The sequence below is a fragment of the Amaranthus tricolor genome, chromosome 5 (assembly GCF_026212465.1).
Source record: "Amaranthus tricolor cultivar Red isolate AtriRed21 chromosome 5, ASM2621246v1, whole genome shotgun sequence".
NCBI lineage: Eukaryota > Viridiplantae > Streptophyta > Magnoliopsida > Caryophyllales > Amaranthaceae > Amaranthus > Amaranthus tricolor.
In genome coordinates this window covers 20,094,544-20,121,386 of record NC_080051.1, presented here as the reverse complement: position 1 = coordinate 20,121,386, position 26,843 = coordinate 20,094,544, and the positions used below count along the sequence as shown (strand labels likewise).

Genomic DNA, 26,843 nt, shown 5'->3' with positions numbered 1-26,843 from the left:
AAAATTTATACTTTTCAATCAATTTTGGAAAATTTATACATTTTTTGGGATCAATTCAAGGATATTTACCAGAAGATTATTCAAGAAATTTGATTGTGAGATGCAATAGAAAAAAAAGAGAATACCTTAAAAAAAAATAACCGAGAGAAAATTGCGCACACATACAAAGCTAAATTTTGAATTGAGAAAGTAGAGCTTTCAATGGAGTTTTAAAGAAGGTATATTTGTTACTACTAGATTTTTAACATATAGAAGGAAACGATTAACTTTAGGTAACGAAAACGAATACGAAAATATCCAAACATTGTATAACGGAAAAGGAAATTGAATCCGTTACCATGTTCTAAAATTTAAGTAACCAAATATTGCCTAAATGTTGCTGATCTCCCTCGCCAATTTCCTCATTTTTTGCTCTTAACTCTTTACAAGAATGTTGTTTTGATATTCTAATGGATAAACTATAAGAAATCAATCACAATCATAGTTATTAGGATTCCGATTCTAATCTACGATTTTATGATCTTATAATTCAAAAATATGCGACCAATTCGGATCGTAAGTAAAATCTTAATGTGATGGGATCGTGCGATCCTACTTAGTTTAAGAATTTAAATGGTAGAATCATAACACGATTCTACGATCATACGATCCTATCCTATATAGATAGTTTCAATCGTAATATATATTCATATTATACAAATTCACTTACTTATAAATATATATTTAAAAAAATTATATCGAATCTTTATAAAATTAATGTTTTTTTATTTGCAGTTTAAAAATAATTATTAAAAGTTTTTTTTTCAAAACTTAATAGATAAAGTAAAAATAAAATTTTACCTACACCTTAAAACTTAAAAAGAGACAAATACAATTAATAATCAGTGATCCAATGCACATTATTGCATATTTGTAGAATCACACGATCCTACGATCCGATTTAACCGATTTTAATTCTACCCCCTCAACGATCCTAGGTAGAATCCTAATCCTAATAACCCTGATCACAATGAAGGTTTTTCGATCGAATTCATGTAACCATTTTTACCGAGCACTTGCCAAGTTAACAATAATAATTTCAAAATAAACGGAGCCAAGCTAACCAATTGAGATAACATTACAAGTACCCTTAAGCACCAACAAATTTTACCATCAAATACAAAACATGATCTATGTGCCTTTTGGGGAGGGTTTTCAGTGATGAATTAGCACGGTACGCAACCCATCATTTCACCAAAATAAGTACAGGGATAAAACTCCCAAGTTCGAACCCAAAACCAGCTTGGGTGTAAATCTCCTGGTTAGCATGCTCATCAGAATCGGTAACCATCGTAATGGAAACTCAGACCATCAGGTCCATGATTGTTCTACATGCCAAATATCCGTTCGCCTGCATATTGAGCGAGATGTAAATTAGGGCTCCAATAGATACAACACATACGATACTTGGTGTGCGCCAAGGAATATTATGCAGCGAAAACGTGAAATTATATTTTTTGTAAATAACATATAGATGTCCTTGTTCTTTGCCTTTCATATATCGCTCTTTGACTCTTTTTTGCTTAGTTCTTACTTTTCCTTTATTTACATTCTTAGTTTTTATATGCTTAGTTATTTTACGTGTATTTATTTGTTAATTATCGTTATAGGTCAAATTTATGGTGCAGGTCGGCGAGTAAAGGCAGAAAAAACTTCTTCGGAGGATATTTTGAGCCGGGGACTCTTTGACCGCATCCTCCTTTCTGGGTATGGGTTGTTGTCTTCCTTCCCTCCCCAGACCCTGAGCAGAATACATTGGGTATGATGATGATGTAAATAACATAAAAATCAAATGAAACGGGTTACAAATGCGATGACAACAAGTTCAATCTAAATATAATCCAGATGAGTATAGATCCTGGTCTGTTTTGGGAAAACCCAAATCCGCATATTAAGGTCTAAAAGTATGAGATTCAGATCCATGGATCTTAAGAGTTTAAACTTGGTTCCAGTTCTAAAATGAGTCTAATGAGCAAGCTATAATCTAATCTAACTTAATTTTATTTTAATAGATAAAATATTAGCCCTCTTCACAGCACTCCAAAATAATAAATAATGAAATCATTAACTTAAATCTAAAATAAACATGATTATTACATCAAAAAATGTCTCTTAGAGAATCACAAACCTCCTTATATTGCTAATTTGCTAATCTCTAATCCTCATCACTGCTCCACACTAATATCGTCTATATCCTACACAAACAAAGTAAACAAAAAATTTGTTAATCGATAAACAACAATGATAATAATAACATACTCCTAATTTATGCATCAATTATTTATAAAAAAATACGCTTTATATTTACCACATCAAGAATATCCGCCACTTCCACATCATCACAATCTTCATTGATAGTTGAATAAGCAAGAGTACCTTCAAAAGTTCCTATGACAAAATCAAAGAAAATTACAAAGGAAAATAATACAATGTATTTTAGTTAATGACAAAACATAGTATATAAAAAATAGGAAACTAGTACAAAATTACCTTTAACATCATCAACCATCCAATGCTGCAAGCACATTAAAGCCTCCAAAGTTTCAGAATGAAGTCTAGAACGATGAGCGCTAACTACACGTCCATTCATGCTAAATGCATTTTTCAAATTAACCGATGCAACTGGAATTGCAAGGATGTCCTTGGCAATTCTTCGCAAAGTTGGGTAGTTTTGGTTGTTCTTCCACCATGCAAGAATATCAAATTCATTATCCTCCGGTAAAGTAGCACTTTCCAAGTATTGATCAACCTCACTTTTCACGGGCACAAGTCTAATATTTTGCCTCTTTGTTCTAGCAAAATCATCCTCATCACTATACTCCTCAACCACCGAGACAAATCCATATTTTTGCCTCTTTGCTCTAGCAAATTCATCCTCATCAATATTATCCTCAAACCCTCTTTTTGATGGTAATTTCCCATTCACCAAATTACTTTTACGTTGGTACTCAATGAAAAGATTATCAAGAGTATTCCTTACTCTTGCCAATTCACCATCGGCGCTATCTCCATACAATTTCTTAAAATAATGAACCACACAATCCATCTTGTTTCTTGGATCTAAAATGCCCGCGATGGCCAAAAGTTCATTGACATGATTCCAATATTTGTCAAACTTTTCAAGCATACTCTTGGCCATGTCCCTCACAACCTCAATATTGTCATTTTGCATCCAACGGCTCAAAGCAAGTTTAATCTCACAAACATTTCGAAAATACAAATTTGAAGTTGGATGGTTTCTAGCAGAAAAAACCTTAAACGCCTTGTAAAAAGTTTCCAACTTTTGACAAACAATAGTAGCCATAGCCCAATCATCATCACTAGGAACGTCAAAATTCAGCCTTTTATATAAACATTTCAACTTATAAAAAACATCCTTAAAAGGCAAACTAGATTCAATCATCAAGTAAGTGGAGTCCCAACTACTTGTACAATCAAGACACATCCTTCTAGATTTAGTCACATTCAAAAGGCGACAAGCTTTTTCAAATTTTTCAATTCTATTAGGAGTAGACATCCAAAATTCAACACACTCTCGAATTTTTCCAATTGCGTGATCAATTACTTCCAAACCATCTTTCACAATCATGCTCAAAATATGAGCACTACACCTCATATGCAAAAAAGCTCCACCTAACACTAAACAATTACCTTCCAAATTATCCACTAAGACATTCATCATTGCATCACTAGTCAAAGAATTATCAACAACCATTGAAGATATTTTATTTTCCAACGTGTATTGAGATAAACAATTCAATAGTATCTTTGCAAGAACCCCTTTGGCATGTAGACGTGGCACATAACAAAACCTAAATAAAATCAACACACCAACATAGAAGCAACATCAAAATAAATTCCAACAATATGCTACTTGTTCAAATTAAAAATATAACAAATGACAAATTCATTACCAAGGAACATAAAAGAGATCACTAGCCACTCAATAACAAAAACAAATAGCAAGGAAATGATTACCTTAATGTTCTATTACGTAAAATCCACTGTTCATCAATGAAATGCGACGTTACAGCCATATACCCCTTATTTTGGTCAGAATTGGTCCACATTTCAATTGTTATAGCCACTCTACCCTCATTACGCTCTAGCAAAACTTTGAGAGAACTCCTCTGTGCGTTGTACAATTTCAACACATCACTCCTCAATGTGTTCCTTGAAATCATCTTGAAGTTATCATTTAAACTCTTAACAAAACTTCTAAAACCAATGTGATCCACAATTGACAAAGGATACTCATGAATCACCACCATTTTAACTAACTCTTTCTCTGAAAATTCTTGATCAAAAATCACTTTCTTTGGCTTTTCCTCAAGTACCAAAGCATTAGATCCATCAACATCACTTTTTATTTTCAATAGTGATTGACTAGCCGCAAGGTTCAAATGTGTATGTGTACGTGTTTTTTTGGAATGTTTAAGGTGTGAAGTGGATCCATCAACTTGAGTTTTTAATTTCAATTGTGACTCGCTAGCCGCAAGGTTCAAATGTCTACTTGGACATGTTCTTTTGCAATGTTTAAGAAGGTGTGAAGTTCCACTATTCCCTTTATATGAAAGTGTTTTCTTACAATTCCTACATTTTGCCATTTGTATACCATTCATTTGAACAATGTCAAAATACAACCATGCTTCTGAAGTAAGTCTCTTGCTTTTAACACTAATTGGCTTGGTTTGGTACTTGGTATTATCTGATTCATACGCAACTTCAGCGCCTTTGAACTCTCCATTTGATTCATATTGCTCAAATGGTTCTTCAAAAGGGTTATTAGAACCACCATCAGCATTAGCCATTGTTTGTTCATCAAAAATCTGAAATCAATGAATCCAAATACATAGCCAACGTCTAATTACAAATTTGAAGTGAATTATATCAAAATGTTTATCCAACATAAAGTCAAATTTTATTCAGCAAACAAGTTCAAGGTCAACCAAAAATCATCCCACAATTCAAAAACACATATCAAATCCGCATAACATAAAAAAAAACCACTTGTTAACCACATTATGATTGTAAGCAAGTTACAAATCATCATTCTAAATAAATTACACTTGTCCACATTATTCAAATCATATATATATTCACACTTTGTCCAAGATGTTTGGTGTGTCCGTAAATCTAAAGCTCAATCATCCACCCAAGTCTCCGAGTAAATATAAGGATAAGAGAAAATGATTATGAGTACAAGAAAGCAAGTAATCCACATCATGAGTATAAGCAATGAACAAAACTTGTCCACATTATGGGCATAAGCAAAGGACAAAGTTTGTCTAAGATAGCAAAGCAAAGAACAAAACTTGTACACAACTATATTACCGTTAAAACACCCTGAAACAGAAGTTTCAACTCCCTCGTAATAATCAATGATCCCAAAGACATCCTTTTCAACAAATCAATTAAGGTTACATATATCACAATTTTCTCGCTTCCAAACCAAAAAAATTAAAAATTAAAAATTAAAAAAAAATTTGAAAAAAAAAAAAAAAACCTTACATGCATAGTAGACAAAATCAATCTACTAAAATGAAGCCACAAGAAAATTTGATACAATGAAGCTCATTTAAGTAAGCCCACATAAAATGTTGAGAAAGCAACAAAATCAATAAAACCAAACTGAACAACAAAACAATTCAAACAAACAACATATCACACAAAATTAAGTATAGACAAGAATATAAGAGAGAATGAAAGTAAGATACCTCTTCTCAAAAGCCAAGGAAGGAACGAAAGAGAGATAAAAAGAGAAGTTGAGACGCGCTGATGAATTGCGGTGAACAAAAACTGGATCATAAGTGATCTTCGCGGTAAAAAAATGAGATGAGACTAAAGCGACATAACTTGCAAGAATAGTATCTCATATCTTTTTTAAGAGCAAAGTAGAGAAGAGTGAGGAGAAAGAGAGATTCAACCAAGCTTGACATTGAAATTTAGTTATATTTCAAATTGATATAAAAACGGAGACACAACCTAAATCTATCTCATCTAAAAAAAATCTAGATCAACGGCTATTGTCATCCCTAGTTACAAGGGGTTAACACTTCCATGAAACGCCTAACATAGGACTATCATTTATTTCTTCACATGAACCACATTAAGAAATGAAACTCCACCCTGTACCTAAGCCAACAATTACTTACCACTTAATTCAGAAAAATAGACCAAATGATTCTTTGCAATGAAGGGTTACTCAAATGCATCTACAGAATAACAAAAGCCTCTTCAGCTACCAAAGTCCTTCAACATTAAAATCTCAGGTGATAAAAGGTCATATTTTAACATCACAAGAGGCACACAATATTAAAATTTATAATCCATTACATTGCAATCAAGGAAACCTTAAATCATTAATGAATCACCAAGGCCCCACAACGTTCTTATACTTAACATTCAGACTAAAACATAAAAAATAAAAACAATTGAGTAGCACCTAAAGCCACTTCAGTTCAAGTCTCCCTAAAGCTTCTGCGTGAAAATCTAAGAACAAAAGTTACAACTTTCATCATCATTAGAGGCCAACAAGAAAAATCTAATTCATATAGCACAAAAGCCACAAACCCATAAATACATTTATCAAAAATACCCTCCCCTGATAAGGGGAGCCTAGTTAGGCAGTGAATCTCCATCATCAATCATTAAGCAAGTGCACAATAAACTATGCTACTCAAACGCACTCAAGCATCGAGAGACGCAAGTAAATCACTAAAACACACCAAAATGCAACATTCAAATATTATTTCCAATAGATTAACTTCAATACTTCAACAATGGCAACCATAGAAGTCAGTAAAATCAATGCCGGGATTGAACATTTACACAAAAACAAAAAACTGAAAAGCCTCTTTAGTTCATGTCTCCAAAAAAGCTTTTCCGCATGTGGTTATCTTGGAAGAACAAAAGTATTCATTTGATCATCAATAAAGGCCAAACAATGAAAATATAAACACCCCATTCAATCATTTCCTGATAAACTAAACAAGCTGCAATAATGCATATAGTATACTGTTTTAACTAAACATGAAGGAATCTAACCCGGTAATCCGATTAAAAGACATATTAATATAGAATTATACATTTATACTTCACATAAGAATGCTAGCCAAATTGACTCAGCAGTCAGCACACGCGCAGATGCAAAGTAAAACAATGCCTCTTCAGTACAGATTTCCAAATACTTTTTTCACATAAGAAAACCACGGAAGAACAAAAGATATATTTTTAATCATTAGAGGCTTTTAAAAAATAGTTTCATAAACCCTTAAAAAAGGGGGAAATTACCCTGAGTCGTTCAGATAGAGTTGAAGGAGGGACGAGTTTAGCTATAGGCATTTCCGACAATAGCTTTTCGTATGAAGATTGATCGAACAATACCATACTGTTCAACTTCTCCTTTTGTTTCCCCTTATTCCATTTCTGTAATTTACCCAAAAGATAATAAATTGAATGAAATCAAATGAAAACTAGGGTTTAAGAAGTTAGAATGTTCCTAAAAATGGCGGATTATTGTTGTTGTTAATGTTACCTTCTTGTTTTGATTGCCACCACTGGATTTCACAGGCGTATCCTTCTTTGGAGCCTGAGATAAAGAGAACGGAAAACGATGGAGTTAGGAAGGTGAGATCAAGATGAGAAGATAAAGGATGGAGATGTGGGAAACTCACCATTTTTGATGTAGGTGAAGGGTTAGTGAATGCCGGAATGGAGGAAACGGCGGTGGAATGAAGATTGACGGTTTCTGTGTCCCGGCGAGATCAAAGAAGGGAGATGATGAGTGAAGTGGTGAAGTAACAAGGGATGTGTTTAGGATTTGCAGAATGGACCTGGATCTAAATCCGTTTATAATACTAGATCCAATGCCTGTACCTCGATGGATCTAGATCTGTATTTGAGTCTGCAAACGTAAATTTTCAGGTTATGTTTTTGCGGATCTTCTAAAAAATAATTTGGAAAAAGTACTTTAGAATAATTCAATTAATCATGAATAATCTTAATTTTAGTGTTGTATTAAGTTTGGGTATCTCGATAACTTACTATAATATGTTATTTATTAAAAAAAAGTAAACTAAAAATTAAAGAAAAATTTTAAATATTTACATAAAAAATTCTAAATAATAAAAAAAAATAGAAAATTTTTAAAAAAATTTTAACATATTTTTTGACATTTTTTTAAAAAAAATTTTTAAAAAAATAAAACTTGCTATAACAAGTCATCCGGTTACTGGGCTTATTCTAGAAAAAAATACCTTCAAAGTTAAAATCATTCATGGTTAATCAATAGGTGAGATTATTGCAAGAAAATCATAAAAAGGTTAGATTGTTCTTGATAATTTTTCCAAATACCTTCTACTTTTCAAAAATAAGTTTTACACGCCAATGATAAAGGCTTTAAAATCATACCAAATACAATATTTAGCTATTCTTAACGAGAATAGAAATTTAATCATTTTCATAATAGATAATCAAAATTGAAATCTTTGAGTTGAGTATTCAATGATAATTTTTTTGAATAAAAGTGTGCAATCAACTTGACTCAAAATATTTTTAACATTGATTTTAGTAAACACTATTGTTAAGTTTTCATTCAATTCATTGCTTACTTGAATCATTTTAGTTAAATACTTCCTCCGTTCTGAAATACTTGTTACTGATGGTGACATGTTTAGTGGAGAAATGTTACTATTAGTAGCAAGTATAATAGAACAGAGGTAGTACGAACAAACAAATCAAAACCCTTTTTTAGTGTAATTGGTTATTCTCATTTGCTATCTTATATGAATTCATATTACACTAGAATCATATTGAATCCCATCTTTTTGAGGATACGAATCTTATTACCGTTCTACGTATAGTTTATACTACACTAGGAAAATTTCGTGACAAGTTTAATAGTTATGCTTGTTCTTCACTAGTCATTTATTTTCTTCACAAATTTATTACAAGGCCTAACCAGTTGAAAGAATGATTAGTTGGTGTTATAGCAAGAGTCAACTCTCAAGATAATGGAGATGATTTTGATCATCTTGTAGCATGATCAAATGCCATGTACAGTTGATAGTGATGAAGTGTTTGCAATAGAGTATGGGAAGATATGTTTTGGATCATTTGATAAAGTGATCATTGGGGATGACATAACATGCTTTGTTGAAAGTAATGTAGTGCTAAAAGAAGGTGTTGAGGTGTGCTTTGATCAAGGCAAGGTCAAGGGGATCATTGCACGACCAAGGAAGCAAGTCACTCGAGTCTAGGGAAACAATTGAAGGTCCCGCTTGACCCGGTCGAGCAGATTGGCGCTTGATCGAGCAAGGTGCAGCCAAAATCAGTTGCATTCTGTTTTGCGGCATGTTTTCTAGGGTATCAAGGGTTTTGTCCTAGGGCTTTCTAATATATTGTAGGATTATATAAGGGGGTCTTAGAACATCATTAGAGTAGTGTGAGAGGCTAATACATTAGAAGCAATTAGGGTATATCACCAATAGAGTTCTTCCTTGTATTAGTGTGTTTGTGAGAGATTGACATCAAAGGTTTAATCTTTACTTTGAGAGGGTATTTTCAATGGTTGTGAGACTTGTCATTGATATATTGTTGAGTATATTAGCGATAAAAAACTTTTTTTGAGAGGGAGGTATTGTTTGCTGCATTTTATTCATATTTTATCCCCATTATTTGGTTTTATTGTATTGGGATTTTGCATAACTATGCTTGCTTCATTTGGGATTTTACGCTTGGATGGGTATTTTGGTGTTTTTGTGCATTTTAGGTAATATTCAACAAAACCGATCACAAATCAAGTACATTTGGCGCATACAATACTCACTCAACTCCAAAAGCCCAAGTAATGAAAGCCTTGATAACCCAAGTCAAGGAAATAAGGCTAAAAGGAGCTAAAGTAGACCTTTCTAAGCCCACTCGGCCAAAACTAGGTCGAGCCAAGCTTGCTCGAACGTAAAAAAGACTTGTATTAGAGATAGAAGCTGAGCAGGATCATCCTAGAGGCCGCTCAACCCAGTTGAGCGATGTTGGCTTGGGTCGAGCGATGTTGGCTCGGGTCGAGCGAAAGTACTATTCACTTCCAGTAGCTTTAGAATGCGACAGAAGCATTTTCAATGGGTTGAGCGAGCTCGGTCGGTCGAGGGGAGCTTTTTTTGGTGACTGCTCTGTTTTTAAAGATTTTGACCTGTGTACCTGATGCTCGCTCGACAGGTCAAGCGGATTGGCTCGGGTCGAGCGGTTATAAATAATTACGCTTTTAAAAGCTGCTGATTGGATGCCCTACCCATTTCTTATGCCTGTCATACTTTACTGCTTCACCACCCCTATTTGCCACCCATCTATAGCCAACCTATCTCACACATAGGGTGGTGGAGAAATCATGAAGCCACCACCCACTACTTGTCCTCCCTCCTATAAATAGAGAAGAAGAAGGCTCAAGCAAATCATCTAATCCTTCTGCTACTCATTTTTCTGTACTTCAAGCTTTCTTTGGTACTTGTTAGTTTTAAACTTCCTTATGTACTTTCCATGATTCTGGTCTTGTATTCTTAATTGCATTTTTTCTACTCAAACACTTATTAGATAGTTCAAGCTTTTGATTTATCATTGAAGATCATTTGATACATTAATGTAATTGAGATTAAGTTAATTCTATTGAAGCATTTCATGAAGCATTTGAATTGCAATTGAAGCTTTATGGAGTTTATCATTGGCATTCATTAATTCTTCATTTGGTTGTATTCCTTGGATTGAATTCCAAGCTAGTAATTCCTATTCTCTACACTTTATTGCTTTTGATTTTGTTGTTATTTATCATGAATTCAATGTCTTTAGTTATGTTCAATTTCAATATGAGTGAGTAGTTCAATTTGGCTTAGACTAGGTATTATCACCATGTATGTAGTCTAAATTGCTTTCTTTACCTTTGGCTTGGTTGTGTTGTTTATGGTTTGAGATGGATTTTGCTATTATTGTAGTGTCATTGGATTGAGGGCGAGAGTCGATTTCTAATGATCGTCTATGCTTGAAAATTGAATTATCTCCATGAGAATAGATAGATGTTTTGATTGGAAATGATGAATGTGTGCTCCATATCTTAAAATATGCTTAGCTCCATGAGAATAGATAGTTGAGTATGTTTTAGAAAGCTTTTGTTGCTCGAGAGAGAACATTAGTACCAAGATGCGTTCTTCCCCATAACCCATATTCATGACCTTAGGTTGAAGATTAGTAAATACTACTTTGGTGAGAAAGCCTAGCCTTTGCCTCTTCATCATCATATTACCTTTTGATGTGTTTGTATTGCAATGACATGATACACTTCATGAAAATTTACACTATAAATAATTTTCATTACCATCGTTATTTGGTGAACAAACTAATTAATACAACTTATTTTTATAAAATGGCTAATTTACAATACGTTACTTCAAGTAGTATATTCAAAATTAATCGATCAAATCAACCCCAATTAGCTATAATCGAAACATCTCCGTTGCAAATTCGAAAATTTGAAATAGATAAGTGATTTCCTAAAAAAAAAGCATGGAATAGATACTTTTAAAATTATTTCCATTTATAAGCGTCTGACTCCCCAAAGCTAAGTTCAAATTAGTTCGCAATTACTAACTGTGAACAAAGAGCAAAGGTCAAAAAAAAGTCAAGGGGTCTGTTCGCAGTTAGTAACTGCGAACAAAGGGGATCCCTGCTCAAACAGGTCAAACCCTTGTTCACAGTCACTAACTGCGAATAGGCCACTTGACTTTTTTTGACTAGTTTCACTTTGTTCACAGTTAGTAACTGCAAACAGCCTTGTTGACTTTTTTTTGACTTTTTCTTGTGGTGTGTGGTCAAACTAGCCGTTAACTATTCAAACTAGCCGTTCATTAAGCCTCTATATATACTTGAACCTTAACTTATTTCATTCCATCCAAATTCAATCAAATTAGCATCCAAAGGTAAGGGACTTTATCACTCAAGTTGATTGTTTAATGCTATTATTGAATTTATGTTTAATATATATATTTTATTATTAAATTTACTTAATCATTCTAACTAGAGTTATTATGTTATTTCATTAGTATATCTCAAAGCCTCAATCAATGGAAGAGCTATGTCATTGTGGCCATAAAGTCGAATACGGTCGTGATTGGAACGATTTTGATCTTGGTCGTCAATATGTTGCTTGTCCACTTTTCCAAGATGAAGGGTTGGAACTTAGGATGCACCTACTTTAGGTGGGTTGATCCAGAGGGCACCGAATAGCAAAAACACATCATTATTAAGCTCGATAAAGAGAATGAAGAGCTTAGAAACAAGATAGATAACTTGAGAAGGAGAGCAATTGATAAGGCGCGTAGGAGTGAAGAAACCGAGAGGATATTGAAAAATTTTAAGAAGCAATCTTAGGTTGTAATGGTTGTAAGTGATGAATGAAGTATGTATTTGTAATCGTTACTAATCAAATTATGTGGAATTTTCAGCGTCATTTGCCCTAATTTTGTGACTTGGTTTGTTTAATATGTTTTCAATAAAGGCATATACTAAGCTTTTACAACTCATATGATACAAATATTTAAACCAGGCGGGAATGATTCATCGCCAAAACTCCGAGCATTCATAAGTCAAAGCATGGAGACTATTATAAACTAAATAAGCGTATATCTATATACAACAAAATATATACAAAGGTTTAATGATACAAATGTGCAATAAATACATAAGTCAATAACAATACATCTAACGTTGACGCTCATCACCCTCATCCACCCTCTCCAATTGAGATGGTCTCCTACGCCTCCTACGGTAGTAAGAGGCGTTCGTGTGGCACTCTGGAAGAGAAGGGGACTAGTACTGAGATGGCTGGGATGGCCCAGCCTGTGAGCTCCCCTAAATGAACGTCATAAGGAGGAGATGAGACCTGCATATCGGTCGCAGTTGGTGACGCATGCTGAGCAACTTCTGGAAAAAAGTGCTGGAACTGCGTGCCGAAGAGCATGCCCTGCGCGATCTCCCGGACCAGCTCCTCGTGGCTATAGCGGATCACGGCCACCACACCTTGTGTCTGCAATCAATAGTTAGCTAAAGTAATATTATATTACGTAACTTGGAGCTTAAACAATTAATATAGATGATTACTTACAAAATGGGTCGTCGTAGCTGCAGCAGGAGCATATTGTGCTGTAGCGATGATGCCTCGAGGTGTCATCCATCGGCGTGTGATGGAGAGGAACCATGACATGTAATCCGCTGTAGTAGATGCGTCAGCAGCATCGATTGGCGCACCTTGTGCTATGAACTCAAGCCTCTGATCCCAAAGAGCGATGTGGTGCCCGTTAATTTCGCTCTAGTTTCTCGTACCTTAACCCTTGCGCGTGCTGACGTGCAACTCGGGTTCAGTATTGCAGGGTGGTGGAATGTCTTGTACCAACCCAAATTGGCACAGTACGCGCTCAGGTAGATAAACTTTGACAATGTTGAAGCATATGAGTGGTACAGAAGCCCTCCACGCACCCGACTGAATCCTCAAGTGATCGGGCACAACTGCGTAGGCATCGGCGGGATAGGGGTCCCACAAAAACTATAAAACATGTTATCATAATGGAAACAATGCTGTTATGTGATTGTAATATTGAGAACGAAAAGTAAAATGTTTACGTGATTTGTCGTAGTAGTTCTAACCGGTCTCGGTAGAATCCAAAGGAGTATAAAAAACAACACATGGAAAATTGGAAGGCAATTGTAAGGTGGAAAGAATCAATCCATTTCTTGAATCCAACGGCTGATATCCATTTTCTAAGTTGTTCTTGTTCCTCCACCTCACCTTTATACCGCTTGCATCAAACCATTTTGTTTCTGCAACTTCTGTCCGTTCCATTTCAACCTCGTCAAATACTTGTACTTATCTCAGGTAAAATCCCCTCTCTCCTGCATATTCAACTTCTCCATTTTTGAGTTCATCGCCATGATTAATGCTCGCGATCTTCAAGCTTGAAAACTATTTCATTCAACTTCTAATAGTCGATCCATCGAAGTGTTTTATTAGCTTTGTGATTGTGTTTATTGCTCAAATAATCAGTGTGATAGTGTCGTTTTGTGACCTTTGATAATTAATTGTTTTTTTTGTTTTCAACTTAAGGTTGGGGTTTTGTCGATGTATATGATGATTTTAAGACGCTTTATTTCGTAATTATTTTGCCTGTTGTTTATGAGCTGATTAGAAATACTAGATAGCTTATAAGATAGAAGGTTTGGGTAGTGTTTCAGAAAATTTTCTGTTGTATATTGCTTTGATGTTTTTATGATATTTTATTCTGGTTTTATAGGAGTAAATCGACATTGAGTTTGTATTAGGTTTAGTGTGGAAGCTGGATCTTATGCCTCTGACTTTGTCCACCTTAGAAATGAACAACAATTATGTTTATTTTATTGTTCGGATTGAAAATTTTATGTTGTGATGGTAGATGCTTGTTTTAAAATTGCTCTAGGTACACTTTATAAAATAGAGATACAGAGTGCGGGTTGGAATTTTTAGTAAGATTGATACAGGCATGTCTGCATTGAGTTTGAGGTTGTGGTTTTTCTGTCGCCCAAATAATTGTATCTTCTTGTTTAGTAGATGTCTTTTGGTTGTTGCGGTATGTGTCATATTCCTTCTTGGCGATAGAAGAGATTTGAAGGATATTTGGTTTTTGGCACTTGTGAATGTATCATCAAAATGAGCTGTACTTATTGGTAAACCATCAGCTTAAGGGGTGTTTTTTATTTACAAGATTTGGCAGATTGAGTTCTCTTCCCATATAAGGCTATAACACCTATCCTGTCGAGTCCACTAGAGTTTAGTTACACATGCATAGTGCACAATATCGATTGCATCATGACCACATTTGTTAAGGTTTTTTAGTTTATGTGACGCGATATAGGTTATGAATGCAAAACCATTTGCATCAAGTGCAAAAGTGGTTTTATGATTGGTACCGCACATCTAATATTTTTATGATGTTCAAAGCTTGTTATTTGGCGTTTCTAATGTTGTACTTCCTTTGTCCCATAGAGTTTGCATCAAGTAAAATTTTTGTGCAAACTAAGGAAAGAGAGAAAAGAGAGTAATATAATGTACTTTATGGGGAAGTGTGTAATGTGTGAATGAGATGATAAGATAAGTTGAATGTGTGGATGAGAATTAAAAAAAGACTGTAGTTCATAGTCGAAAATAGAAATGTAGCAAAGCCCATGAGAGGGATTAAAAAGGAAAGTGGTTTAAACCCGATGGGACTGAGGGAGAAGTGTTCACTTGATATTCTTTTGCTTGCAAAATACTAGTATATCATATGCATTTGCACTTTGCAGAACAAGCAATCAAAAAAGCTTTTCTTTGATCATTCTTAATATGTTCTTATACTCATGGGATTTAACTCATTTTGCTGTGCTAGTCGGTTAATGACAAAGTTGCTTGAGGTCTATGAATTTATACAAATTGATATTTGATAATTCTCATATTGCTTGATGTTTTCTGTCCTCAGGCTTCCAGCATATAATTTATTTGAGATTTCTATGGCGGGAAGGTCTGCAGCAAGATGCATTTTGAGGAGGTTTTCAAGCGGTGGCAAGGTTCTCAGTGAGGAGGAAAAAGCTGCAGAGAATGTCTACATCAAAGTAAATGCAATTCTCTTATTTATATTAGTTTGATGAAATTTCTGTTTGTGTGGACTCTTGGCATTGTAAGTTAGGAGGTGGAACATTTTAGTGTTTCACCAATTCTTTGCTTCTCATGATGTGGTAGCCTGATAGGCAGATTGAAAACATTGAATATATGTTCTGATGTGCGTAGTTTTTCTAAATGTAACCTCCCTGTGTCATGTGCTTCATATCTCTAGTATCAAAGATTCCTGGTTGATGCCACTTCGTCTTTAACACATATCTTGGACTAATAAATTACTTTCAATTAATTGGAGTCTAACTTGTTCATAAAGAATATACTCATCTTATTATTTTCTCTCAAAAGTTCTGTCATCCTTGAACTTCCAAATCTATTGAATCTTGCAGTAATATGATCATTAGTTTGATCTTAATCTCAAGTATGACTGATGTTGTTAAGTTGTAAAGTAGTTGCTTAGCTAGATCACAGAATGCTTGGTGCAACAAAATTATGAATCTGTATTATGTTAGTTTTGCAGTGGGGAGCACGATTACTTAACAGTCCTGACTGATGGATTTGTTTTTTTGTCTCTAAAATGCCTATAATATTTAGAGCATATGAGTATATGGCGTTATAATGAGTTGGGGGCTTTTGTACTAGATTTTTTTGAAAAAAGTGAACCCCTAGTTTGTCACTTTAAGGAAGCAGAATCATTTGTTGTGCTTTTGTCATAGTTTCCTCAAGTCTTTTTAAGCAACTGTGTTATAGTGTGATACTAATTGATCTCCTACTGCAGAAAATGGAGAAAGAGAAGCTGGAGAAGCTTGCACGTCAGGTTTGAAAATTGCTTAGTTTACTAATTATGAGCAAGTATCTCTGAAGTTTGAGAATTTACACTTCCTCTTTTACGTCTGTAATCTGTCCAAGTCCTTTGTCCCAGTACAGTCTGTGGCCGTCTGCTACATTGTACTTGACAGGAGACATGATGGGGAGGTGGTGAGGCTTAGGCTTGCAATTCCTTTTTAAAGTCTTACTGATTATATTTGGTTTCTGGTAGTGTAATATTGCAAAAGTTGTGCTATTCCTGCTCCTTGATTTCCACCGGCCGTTTGGTTGGTGATGAGAATGATTTGTATTGCGAATGTTCATGAAATGTACCATGTTATTTCATGTTATTGAAACTTTGATCATATTAAAGTCTTTGTTTTCACAATTTTTTTATCACCACATAACACCACCTTCCAAAATAGTAATTCATTGAAATGAATTTTGTAAATAAAATAAGATGATTTGAGACTTCGAGTAGAATAAAAGTGACCATTAAACTTCTCAAGAGAATTTCCTACTAAAGTCACACTAATTCTATAATTCTCCATTACCATTCCCACCATTCTATACCAACAACCAAACGTGTTGTATATACTTTTTTGCCAAAGCAAAGAAAATTTGACATGCTTTGATGTTTATTCATCATCTTGATATTAGCTTCATTACTGACATGCATTGTTTACCCCCCTCTCTGGGCCTTTTGAAGTTTGGTTTGATTGGCTAGTGATGGAAGACCTGCCCAACAACTATTCACCCATCAAAATGGTTGTACTTGTTACTCTGATAACCTTAAGTCTAAATTATTCTTGTGGATATTTTTTCGTCTAGCGTTTACCCTGCTGTGGATTGAGACTAGAGACATCTAACCTATTTGTTACTTCAGGGTCTTAAACCAGAGACACAGGCAAGTGGCTCAGCCTCAGGGGCTCCAGTAACTGAAGGTGTTAAGCCAAATGAAGCTCCCAAAGTTTCAGAAGACAAATACAAGAATTACGCTATCGTTGCTGGAACAATCACTGGTTTAGCTGCTGTAGGGTGGTGGTATAAAACAAGATCAAAGAAGACTGAAGAAGTACATGACTGAGTAGAGATACCTGAATGTTTTAGTCCTTATTGAAGAGGGTGATGCTTGACTACAAACATGTTTGATAAATCCATGTGATTCTGTCATAAGACAATGGAGTTTTCTTTGGGCATTCCCTAATCATTTAGTTTGCTTTCGCATGCCTTTGGGTGGTAATACCGTCTGTTCAATGAAAATAAGTTGATTCTCAAAAATCATCCGTTCTTTTGTTGGCGTTTAGGCACTTTTTAGCCGCCTTGAATTCCCATGTTAATAAAAGTGCAATTAATGGTTTTAGTTGCCGTTTAAGGATACCATAGAGTGTGTGGTCCTTATATTTTGATTTTTTTTTGTTTATGGTGTTTACTTTTTCTCAATCAATATTATTATCTAATAAAATAATATATTTATAATTTAAATATTGGAGTATTTTTTTAATTTTTATAAATATTTTTTGTGAGAATAATTTTAAAGAACGGAGGGAGTAATAGATAATCACCGTCACAATGGATAAAAGGCCCACAAACTTGTTTTAGCAAAAACAATGAATGTCATCAATCATGAAAAGCTCCTACTTAATTATGACATGAAAAGTTAACGCACAAACTTAGTATTAACATGTCAATAATCATATGAACAGCGACCAAGAAACTTTCAATATGACATTAGTGTATCAAGTGGAGTTTTCTAGTCATTAATAACTCTTTTTAATGTCAAATTAAACTATTAACATGAAATACAACACTAAAAGATTGAAGTTAATTACATAAATTAATAGATAGTAACAAATCGTTCAAATGAAGTGTCTTTCTTCATTTATCATACATTTATAGTATTATTTTTGACTATTAAATCTAAATCCATTATATCCTTTTCCATTAATATTTCTAGTATACTAACTCATTTTAAATTTTCTCGCAAAATATTCAATACTTATTATGTTTTTAATTTTTAATTTAAACAAACTATTAATAAATACTTTTTCTTGAAATAATTGATTTAGTGATTTTTCTAATAAGAAATAAAAAAATTATCAAAAATAGCACTAATTTAGGAAAAGAATTAAGAAAAGCAAATGAAGGCATCTAGCGTCCAACATGAGGGTATCACCTCATCGTCGTCCAATAATCAGTAGGTTGGCTAATCACCAGGTAGTAGCGTAACCAGTTGAACCCCTCTCTCCGGGAAACCCTTTAATCATAACCGTCTACTACGCCGACCATTATATTCCCCTGCACCTTCCCACACCTTATTTAATCCCCTTCTCCTGCGCTTCTCACAGAGACAGTAATCAGTTCTCAGTACTACTTTTTGACGAGAGAGAGAAGTACCCGGGTGGTTAAAAATGGAAGGAAGAAAAGTAACGGTTGCTGCTCTTCAATTCGCTTGTTCCGATGACGTCTCTTTCAATGTTTCTACTGCTGAAAGGTTTATCTTTTTTATTTTCAGTTTTCCCTCCAAATTCTATTTCAAATTACTGTTTGATTAATTGAAGATTCTAGGAATTTCAGTTCATTGTTATTCAAGTTCCTGTTCTAATTGAGTTTTTTTTTCTATAAGATTTTTGGGATGTTCAAATGCTTGAGAGTTGAGAATATGATTTCTGAGAATCAGAGGAAACTAGGGTCTTATGACTGAGGTACTAACAACAAAATTAGTCGAATGTGTTGTATAAATGTTTGTATTGAATATGAAACTTGAAGAGATTGCAAGCAACGAACAAAAAGATTACAAGTCTAAGACAACATACTACAATTCTAAAAATACTTAAGAAAATAAACTTACTAAGAAATAATAAACTTGCACTTGAACTATCACTAAAACAAAGATCCTTTAGACAATAATGTCTTTGGATGCTTGATACCAAACCAATTCTCTAGAATAGATTTCTTAAAAGCGTTATTCCGGTGCTTAGGCTTAAACTTTGAATGCACTTGAGATACAACAGGTTGCATCTAAGTGTAAGCACTATATACCCAGACAGTGTGAAGAACAAGAGATTTAAAAGAGTAATCTAAGAACTAAAGGAAAAGAGTTTGCAAGATTCTTTCACTCAAAAACCATGGAGAAAGTATGGGGAGGAATGAAAACACAAAATTAGAAAATTATAATTATGTGTAACGCTAATTCTTTTGATGCAACCCCCCTCTTATATAGGGACTTATCACTTAAGCGTGATTTACCACTTTTCCAAGTCATACCACCTACTTGAAACTGATTATAATCGGTTTCTTTAGTTTGGTAACTACCAAACTGTTAAGAAAAACGCAAACAAAGCTTCCAGAAGAAAACGACAACTCGTCGCCAAAAAGCCGAGTCGGCTTTTGTTTATGCTAAAAATCACTTTCCAGAAATAAGCGACGACTTGTCACTTATTACCAGCAACTCGTTGCTTATCTTTGATCTGTGTTATTACTTTTGTTTTGTTTTCTTTCTTTTGGACTTAAGTTTTTACACTTATTTTGTCCCACTATTTTCACAATACTTTGGTATGGGCTTAAATACTCATTATATTCTAAATGTCCAACAGAATGACTGATATATTATCTATATTTTTAAAATTGTAAGGTTATGAAGATAAGAATATGGGTTGTGTGAGTGTTTTTTTTGTAAGACAAGGAGTCTGTTACGTTATATTTGTTTGCAATTGTTATTGGTTTTTATTTTCATTGGGTGTTGAAATGCTTGAGAATATCAATTCTGGTAATGTGAAGTTCATGTATGGGTCAAATTGATGTGGATGTAAATTACCTCTATGAATTATGCATACTATAATTTCTGTTCTTTGGCACAAGTGTCAAGAGGTCGTTAGTTATTGTACTGGGTTGGCAACTTCGACACATGATATTTCATCCATATCTTATGTAAACAACTAACAAATAACATAATATCAATAAAGACTTTGAAATGGACTATGGAGGGACTAGGGAGTAGTTATCTATGATGGCTCTTATTTATGGCGTTAGGTGTGACACTGTGGAAGCAGTGGTGGATCTTTAACAATTTTTGAAGGTGATTAACTTAATATAAAACCAAATGATAAAAGCAAATTCGAGATGGCAAAGTAAGAATTTAATAATTAGAAGTTTTTTCACAGCTAACTGACACTAAGGTTGGCCATTTCCGGAATTAATTTTGTTGGCAAAATGCTCTAGTTGATACTCAGTATCATACCTGTCGGACTGTTGTTTTTTTTTCTTGTAGTTTGAGGTTTGAGATGTAGGATGTGTTTAATGCTGGAGTGTAGTTAGCTCCTTTGAACTTGGTCTCTTGTTGAGGGTTCTTTGAGTGGGTGAAGATTCTATTGAACGTATAGAGATGATAAGGATAATGTGAAAGGAGTGGTTAATTAATAGTGAGTATTGAGTTGGAATGGAGTCAACCAATTGGTAGGTTATGTCCTACACTCTTAGTTGAATTTTACTGTAACTTTAAGAATGAGGTAAATTGCTGAAGAATTTCATAATAGAAACCAGGTTCAAATTATAATGTTATTGGTATAATATAGGGCTAGAAATACTGTGATCAAGTAGAAGATTTGTGGAAGTCAGTGCGAAGTGTGCTTAGAAGTCTTCAAAGTTAAAGGAGAAGTTGTATAATGGAAGCTCATTATTCTTGATAGTTACTACCCCAGAGTAACTGCAGTTGCTCTAAGCCAGTCGATAAACAATTTAAGTTTATTCGGCCTAAACTTCAAAAGGGACGTATTGGTCTTCTTCTGGATGTCATTGAACTTATCAGCTCTGAATTTAACCTAGTTGAAGTTGTTTCAATTGTCAATAGAAACCAGCTTGCAAAAGAGTGAAATCAATTTCTCTCTAAGAAATTTTCGAACAAGCAATTGTTGTATTTATTTTATTGAAAAGCACAATGCTATGCTTAACTTTGCCCATATCTTATATGTTAAACTCACGAGGTAATGAGAAATTAGGATCCTCCTAATGAGTAAAAGTTATAGATGTTAGGTTTGGATGATCCAAAACAACTGCTCTTATCTTATGTGGTAGCTATTTTACTAATAGCTAGGAAGATAACTAATTGGAGGTAAGCGACTTGTGTTATATAGTGATACACTGTAATTCAACAAGGTTTCTGTATTACTTTACAAAACAGATACTTTCCAATTGAATCGAGTACTCGTTACCCCTTCCGCTCTATCCGCACTTTGTGACTAATGAAAAAATTAATAAGAATGCCATCATTCGTTTTGACTACTTATCCAACTTCTGAGTTCTGTTGTTTTCAAAGGTTTTGGATCACTTTGTTTATTTGTGTATTTTGTTTCACTCGTTGTGTAGGCTGGTGAGAGCTGCTCATAAAAAGGGTGCAAACATCATTCTTATCCAGGTGTGTAACTTTGACCATATGATGGTTGGTGTCTCATCTGCGTTTTGGTTCTTATTTATGTCTAGTGCTCCCCCCTCTCTCAAAATAACACCCAACCACCTCTAGTTTAACCATGCCCTTCAGATAAGTATGTGTGTTATGCTGTAAACTTTCTTTTTTATTTCAGGAACTCTTTGAAGGGTATTACTTTTGTCAAGCTCAGAGGGAGGAATTCTTCCAGAGAGCCAAACCATACAAGGGTCACCCTACAATTGTGAGGTAAAGTATTTTTTTAATATACTAAATTTGTAGAAAGTCACCATGTATCTAAATAAGCAGTTTTTGCTACTGTGTTGAGGCTCAAGTGTAGCTTATTATTGGAGTTCTTTAGAATGGCAAAACTAATATTTTCTTCACATGAATAGTCTAGATTGTACAACTGTGTAGTTGCAGACGTGTCCAGTGCATGTATAATGTCTCTTTCTCATTAGGGGTGGAGTTTTACCTTCACCTGGATTTTTAAAACTAAAAGGATCAGCTTTTGGATACTAACAGGATGCAGAAACTGGCAAAAGAACTTGGGGTAGTGATACCAGTTAGCTTCTTTGAAGAGGCGAATAATGCGCATTACAATTCAGTGGCGGTTATTGATGCAGATGGAACTGATCTTGGACTTTATCGCAAGTCTCATATACCAGATGGGCCAGGTATTGTATCCTCTCATCCTTTTCCCCTTGTCTATCCCTCCTTTCCCCCTTTTTTTGCTAGTAATCTGGGCTGGGAGGTTTTTATGGCATTATGTCATTTCTGTTGTTTGATATCACCAGCTTTACATCCTATCTCTTGCTTTAGGTTATGAGGAGAAATTCTATTTCAATCCTGGTGATACTGGCTTCAAGGTGGGTAGTTTTCCATGGTAGATTTTAAACCTTTTTTTGACTCTTACATGTATGAAATGGGAGATTTTTGAATATCTCTTATTTTAGCTAGTATCTTGAAATTGCATCTTAGACTTGTATCTTGAATTTGACATTAATTTTAAGCAATGATTTGGCTTGTATCTTGAAATTGAATTATTAATTTTATGCACAATAACTAGGCTTGTATCTTGAAATTGAATAATCAATTTTATGCACCATAAGTAGGCTTGTATCTTGAAATTGAATTATTAATTTATGCCCTATAATTAGGCCTGGTTTTGAAAGTGAAATGTTACTTTTGATATCGTTATTAAAAAAACGGAAAAAGGAATCAGGTAATACAATGAAAGTGTAAAGTCATGACTCATGAGAGTTAGAAGAACATTTCTCAAATAGGAAAAGGAGGTATCCTGCTAGAATTTTAGAATTCTATTCATTGTATTCCAGCTTGCGAGAGATACTGGGGTACCAAGTGGTTAAAATTGTATATCATATCTGTATGAATGCATTTGCTTTTCTATCTCCTTATCATGCTTAGTGCTCCATCAATTGTGGTACTTATATATCTCTTTCATAAATTTTGGCCACAGGTGTTCCAAACTAAATTTGCCAAAATTGGTGTGGGTGAGTATTTCCCCAACATATTTTAATTTCGGTATTTTTTTTTTCGATTTTTGATGTGCATCCTAAGAAACTGAGTTTTTCTGGCCATGTAATTCGATGCGTGTAGGTATCTGTTGGGATCAGTGGTTTCCTGAGGCAGCCCGAGCAATGGTACTTCAAGGTGCTGAGGTATTGTTCTACCCGACAGCAATCGGATCTGAACCCCAAGATGAAGGACTTGATTCTCGTGATCATTGGAAGCGAGTGATGCAGGGACATGCAGGTGCTAATGTGGTAAGTCAGCTTAAGCAATTCGAATAATGAACCTTGTTTTCTTCTTTTGTGTTCTCACATATTTCTAGTTTCTTTATCCTTTTGATGCTTTTGCTTCAGTTTTGGCCGTTCGTTTTCTATACGTCCCTTGTTAAGTGCTTTTCATTAGGCAGTGTTTTTTTTTTCTTCTAGTGTGCAGTCCTTTTTGGCAAAGATTAATCAGAAAATTAAATTTGAGTGCTTGAGTATTAATTTAAACCATGGAATAATGGCCGTGTTATGACAAATTTCGTGCATACCGTTCCACGAAACCTTGTCACGTTAAACATGATTTATAATCTTGGAGTAACAACCATTATAAGATGTTATTCGAACATATTAGCCATTATAATTGTATTTTAATATGTATTAGGTTCCAAACGGTATATTATAAGTTTTAATTTTATATAAATATATGTTCTTGAAAACTTGAATTACTATGATAAAATAAATATTTTCAAGTTAACAATTCACATTGTGATGGCATGAAGCGATTAGTAACATCGCGAGGTGCTGCGTCAGCGACATTGCGGCCGTTACTACAATTGCGACAACATCCACAATTTTTTTTTTCTATGGTTGTTGAACTTTTGAAGTTGTCACTCATTAATCGAATGTTGGTACTTCCCATGATGCATAACTTCAGGTACCATTAGTGGCTTCAAATCGTATTGGAAAGGAAACAATTGAGACTGAGCATGGTAAAAGTCAGATTACCTTTTATGGTAACTCCTTCATTGCAGGTCAATCATTTCTGGAAGCATTTTCAACAATTGTTCAATTAGATGTACTTCTATTTGGCTATTTCTTAATAAATTTTGAATCTGAAATGTTTTTTGACAGGCCCTACTGGAGAGATTGTTGCCTCTGCTGATGACAAAGAGGAGGCAGTCATAGTTGCTGAATTTGATTTGGCGAAAATAAAGTACAAGCGATGTAGCTGGGGAGTATTTCGGGATCGTCGCCCAGAGTTGTACAAGGTGCTCCTAACTCTGGATGGTGGCAATACATCTTAAATTTCTTGTTTTCAATTTGCTCAAACTATATATGGATGCTGTTTTCCCAAAGACGGTGTAGAATTGCTCAGTTCTGCTATGCATCGACTGAGTTGGGATTTCTGACCGACTTGAACTTCAGACTAACAAATTCCAAGATGCTTTAGAATTGCTATCTCGTGGCATTCGTTTGTTTGTTTAAGTCCTTGTTTACATTATTGCTGAGCATATCAAGCTCTGACTTTAATAACTTAGAAATCGGGAAAACTGGTGATGATTGCATTTCTGTAATACATTTGTCAATATGTGAACTTATAACTGTTGGGTTTTAGCAAAGGGTAAGTCAGCCCATTCCCATCCATCCTCATCCCACCCTACCCTATTAATACTTTTAAGGGTTGTCCATGTGTATTTTATTCTTCTAAACATTATCTGTTTTGGGTTTTTTATACATAATTTTTTAAAAATAAATAAGCGTATTGATTAAGTATTGCCCTCGAACTGAGATGATATTAAACTTTGTAATATTGTACATGACTTTTTTTTTAAATTGCGTTAGATATTTGCTTTTGAATTTTAAAATATGGTTAGGTTAGGTTGGTTTTACAATTCAAAATATCTTCCCTTTGTCGTCTAGAAATAGTTATGTTTTCGAACCTTGTAGTTAAGGATATATTATGATTTCATGGAGTGAAGTATTTGTTTTATTTTGAAACTTGTAAATCTTACGTAGAGGCATCGTAAGAACTTATTATGACATTCGGTAAATCTAGCATTTGTGACAACTTTTTTGAAGAGACAATTACTTTTGTGTGGATGAGGCAGTACCTATGCGTCACACAGACACACTCAATCTATGCTGCTGATAATTTTGCCATCATGCTGGATTTTTGTACGAAAGATATGATATGTTCTCCGGCCAAAAAGATCTTCCTTTATCAAGTGTTACTCCATTCCATAAAGATTACTATAATTACTTTTTTGATTTTTTTTCGTTCGACTCTGAGAGAATAAAAGAAAAACTATAAATTATATGGAAATTGTATATGGTATGAAGAGGGACATTAGATGTGTAGATGAAAAATATGTGATTACTGGGGGATTATTTTCAAAAACAAAATCTAGTAAATTTATTGGTGGGCCAAATTAATAATGAAAATGTTGCAAAATTTAGGAGAAAGAAAAAATAATCATATTCTACTGTCCAAATAAAGATTTCATTTTTTTCCTATAAAACGAATCAAAACGTGATATGTGTGGTTTATCAATGCTCCATTCTTAAAGTGCCAAGTGATATTGCCTTTTTTGCTTTTGTTTTTTTTGTTATTGTTCAAATCAATTTATGATGGCTGTGATCTTCAGTACCACTCACTTTAAACATACATATTGATTTTGCTGGAATCTTTTTTATTACTTTGACTTTTCATTTGATCTCAAGCATCTGTACCTGGGTTTGGAATCTGAATACTCCAATATGGTTTATCTAGCATTGTTATAAAAATTGTATTTCCGACCAAAACTATACGAAAATTTACATAAAATAACGTTCTCTAACAGTACCTGGACACGTTCTTTTGTAGATACAATTGTTCGAGTTATTCGAGTCTAAGTTGCATAACTCGAAGGAACTCAGTATATCTTATGACCAGTGTCTACTCAAGTTATGCTGTGGTCTTAAAAGGGATGCTTTTACTATATTAAGATTGTTCATTCATTTGAATTCTTTTAGACCTTTGCTTTAAGCCTATGTTTTTTGTTCTCTAGTTTGTAGGATTGTGATTTATGATGCAATTTCAGATTTCTCATTGGTAGAATCAGAATTTTCTTATCTCATATCATGTGGTGAGTGGTGATATATCCTCACCTTAAATAAAGAAACAAAAGACTTTCTACTTTTCATTTGATGTTCTCCACTGTACATTGTTCGTCAAATTGTACTGTTTACAATTTACCATGCTATTGCTCTGCTGGTCCTACTACGTACCATTTGACTTGTTAATTATAATGTTAATGCTGTTTATCTCCACTTTCAATTTAGTTTTAAAAAGGTGCGCTGTGAGAATTATGAGTGAGTCTAGTGGTCAAAAGCTTTCTCTTTCACTTTTGTGATAGGA

General features: G+C 34.2%; 3 protein-coding genes, 2 non-coding genes and 1 pseudogene across 6 annotated transcripts; 2 read left to right on the top strand and 4 right to left on the bottom strand.

The window, feature by feature from the left end:
* Positions 1–816: 816 nt before the first annotated feature.
* LOC130812580 (zinc finger BED domain-containing protein RICESLEEPER 2-like) lies at positions 817–7,952 on the bottom strand. Of its 2 annotated transcripts, XM_057678092.1 has the most exons (8): positions 7,716–7,952; positions 7,577–7,630; positions 7,333–7,467; positions 4,018–4,868; positions 2,530–3,851; positions 2,348–2,427; positions 2,168–2,234; positions 817–1,390 (listed from the first exon to the last, which is right to left on the bottom strand). In XM_057678092.1, the coding sequence occupies exons 1-7, from the start codon at positions 7,716–7,718 to the stop codon at positions 2,205–2,207; spliced, it is 2,475 nt and encodes an 824-aa protein (XP_057534075.1). In that variant the 5' UTR covers positions 7,719–7,952; the 3' UTR covers positions 817–1,390; positions 2,168–2,204. The 2 variants fall into 2 exon arrangements, with proteins under 2 accessions (XP_057534075.1, XP_057534076.1); XM_057678093.1 differs by lacking the exons at positions 7,333–7,467; positions 7,577–7,630; positions 7,716–7,952 and adding an exon at positions 5,757–7,324.
* LOC130814385 (small nucleolar RNA Z159/U59) lies at positions 6,490–6,570 on the bottom strand (annotated as a pseudogene).
* LOC130814386 (small nucleolar RNA Z159/U59) lies at positions 6,892–6,979 on the bottom strand. Its single transcript, XR_009042407.1, has one exon. It is a non-coding gene; the product is annotated as a small nucleolar RNA Z159/U59 (small nucleolar RNA).
* LOC130814384 (small nucleolar RNA Z159/U59) lies at positions 7,203–7,287 on the bottom strand. Its single transcript, XR_009042406.1, has one exon. It is a non-coding gene; the product is annotated as a small nucleolar RNA Z159/U59 (small nucleolar RNA).
* Positions 7,953–13,796: 5,844 nt separating the features above from the next.
* On the top strand, positions 13,797–17,887 carry LOC130812578 (uncharacterized protein At2g27730, mitochondrial). Its single transcript, XM_057678091.1, has 4 exons — positions 13,797–13,954; positions 15,567–15,699; positions 16,479–16,517; positions 17,394–17,887. Exons 2-4 carry the CDS (start codon positions 15,598–15,600, stop codon positions 17,592–17,594), a joined length of 342 nt encoding a protein of 113 aa, XP_057534074.1. The 5' UTR covers positions 13,797–13,954; positions 15,567–15,597; the 3' UTR covers positions 17,595–17,887.
* A 767-nt stretch (positions 17,888–18,654) lies between these two features.
* Positions 18,655–25,065, top strand: LOC130812577 (N-carbamoylputrescine amidase). The gene is made up of 9 exons (XM_057678090.1): positions 18,655–19,001; positions 21,872–21,920; positions 22,087–22,178; positions 22,455–22,606; positions 22,752–22,798; positions 23,410–23,443; positions 23,550–23,716; positions 24,381–24,477; positions 24,578–25,065. Exons 1-9 carry the CDS (start codon positions 18,919–18,921, stop codon positions 24,748–24,750), a joined length of 894 nt encoding a protein of 297 aa, XP_057534073.1. The 5' UTR covers positions 18,655–18,918; the 3' UTR covers positions 24,751–25,065.
* Positions 25,066–26,843: the final 1,778 nt, after the last annotated feature.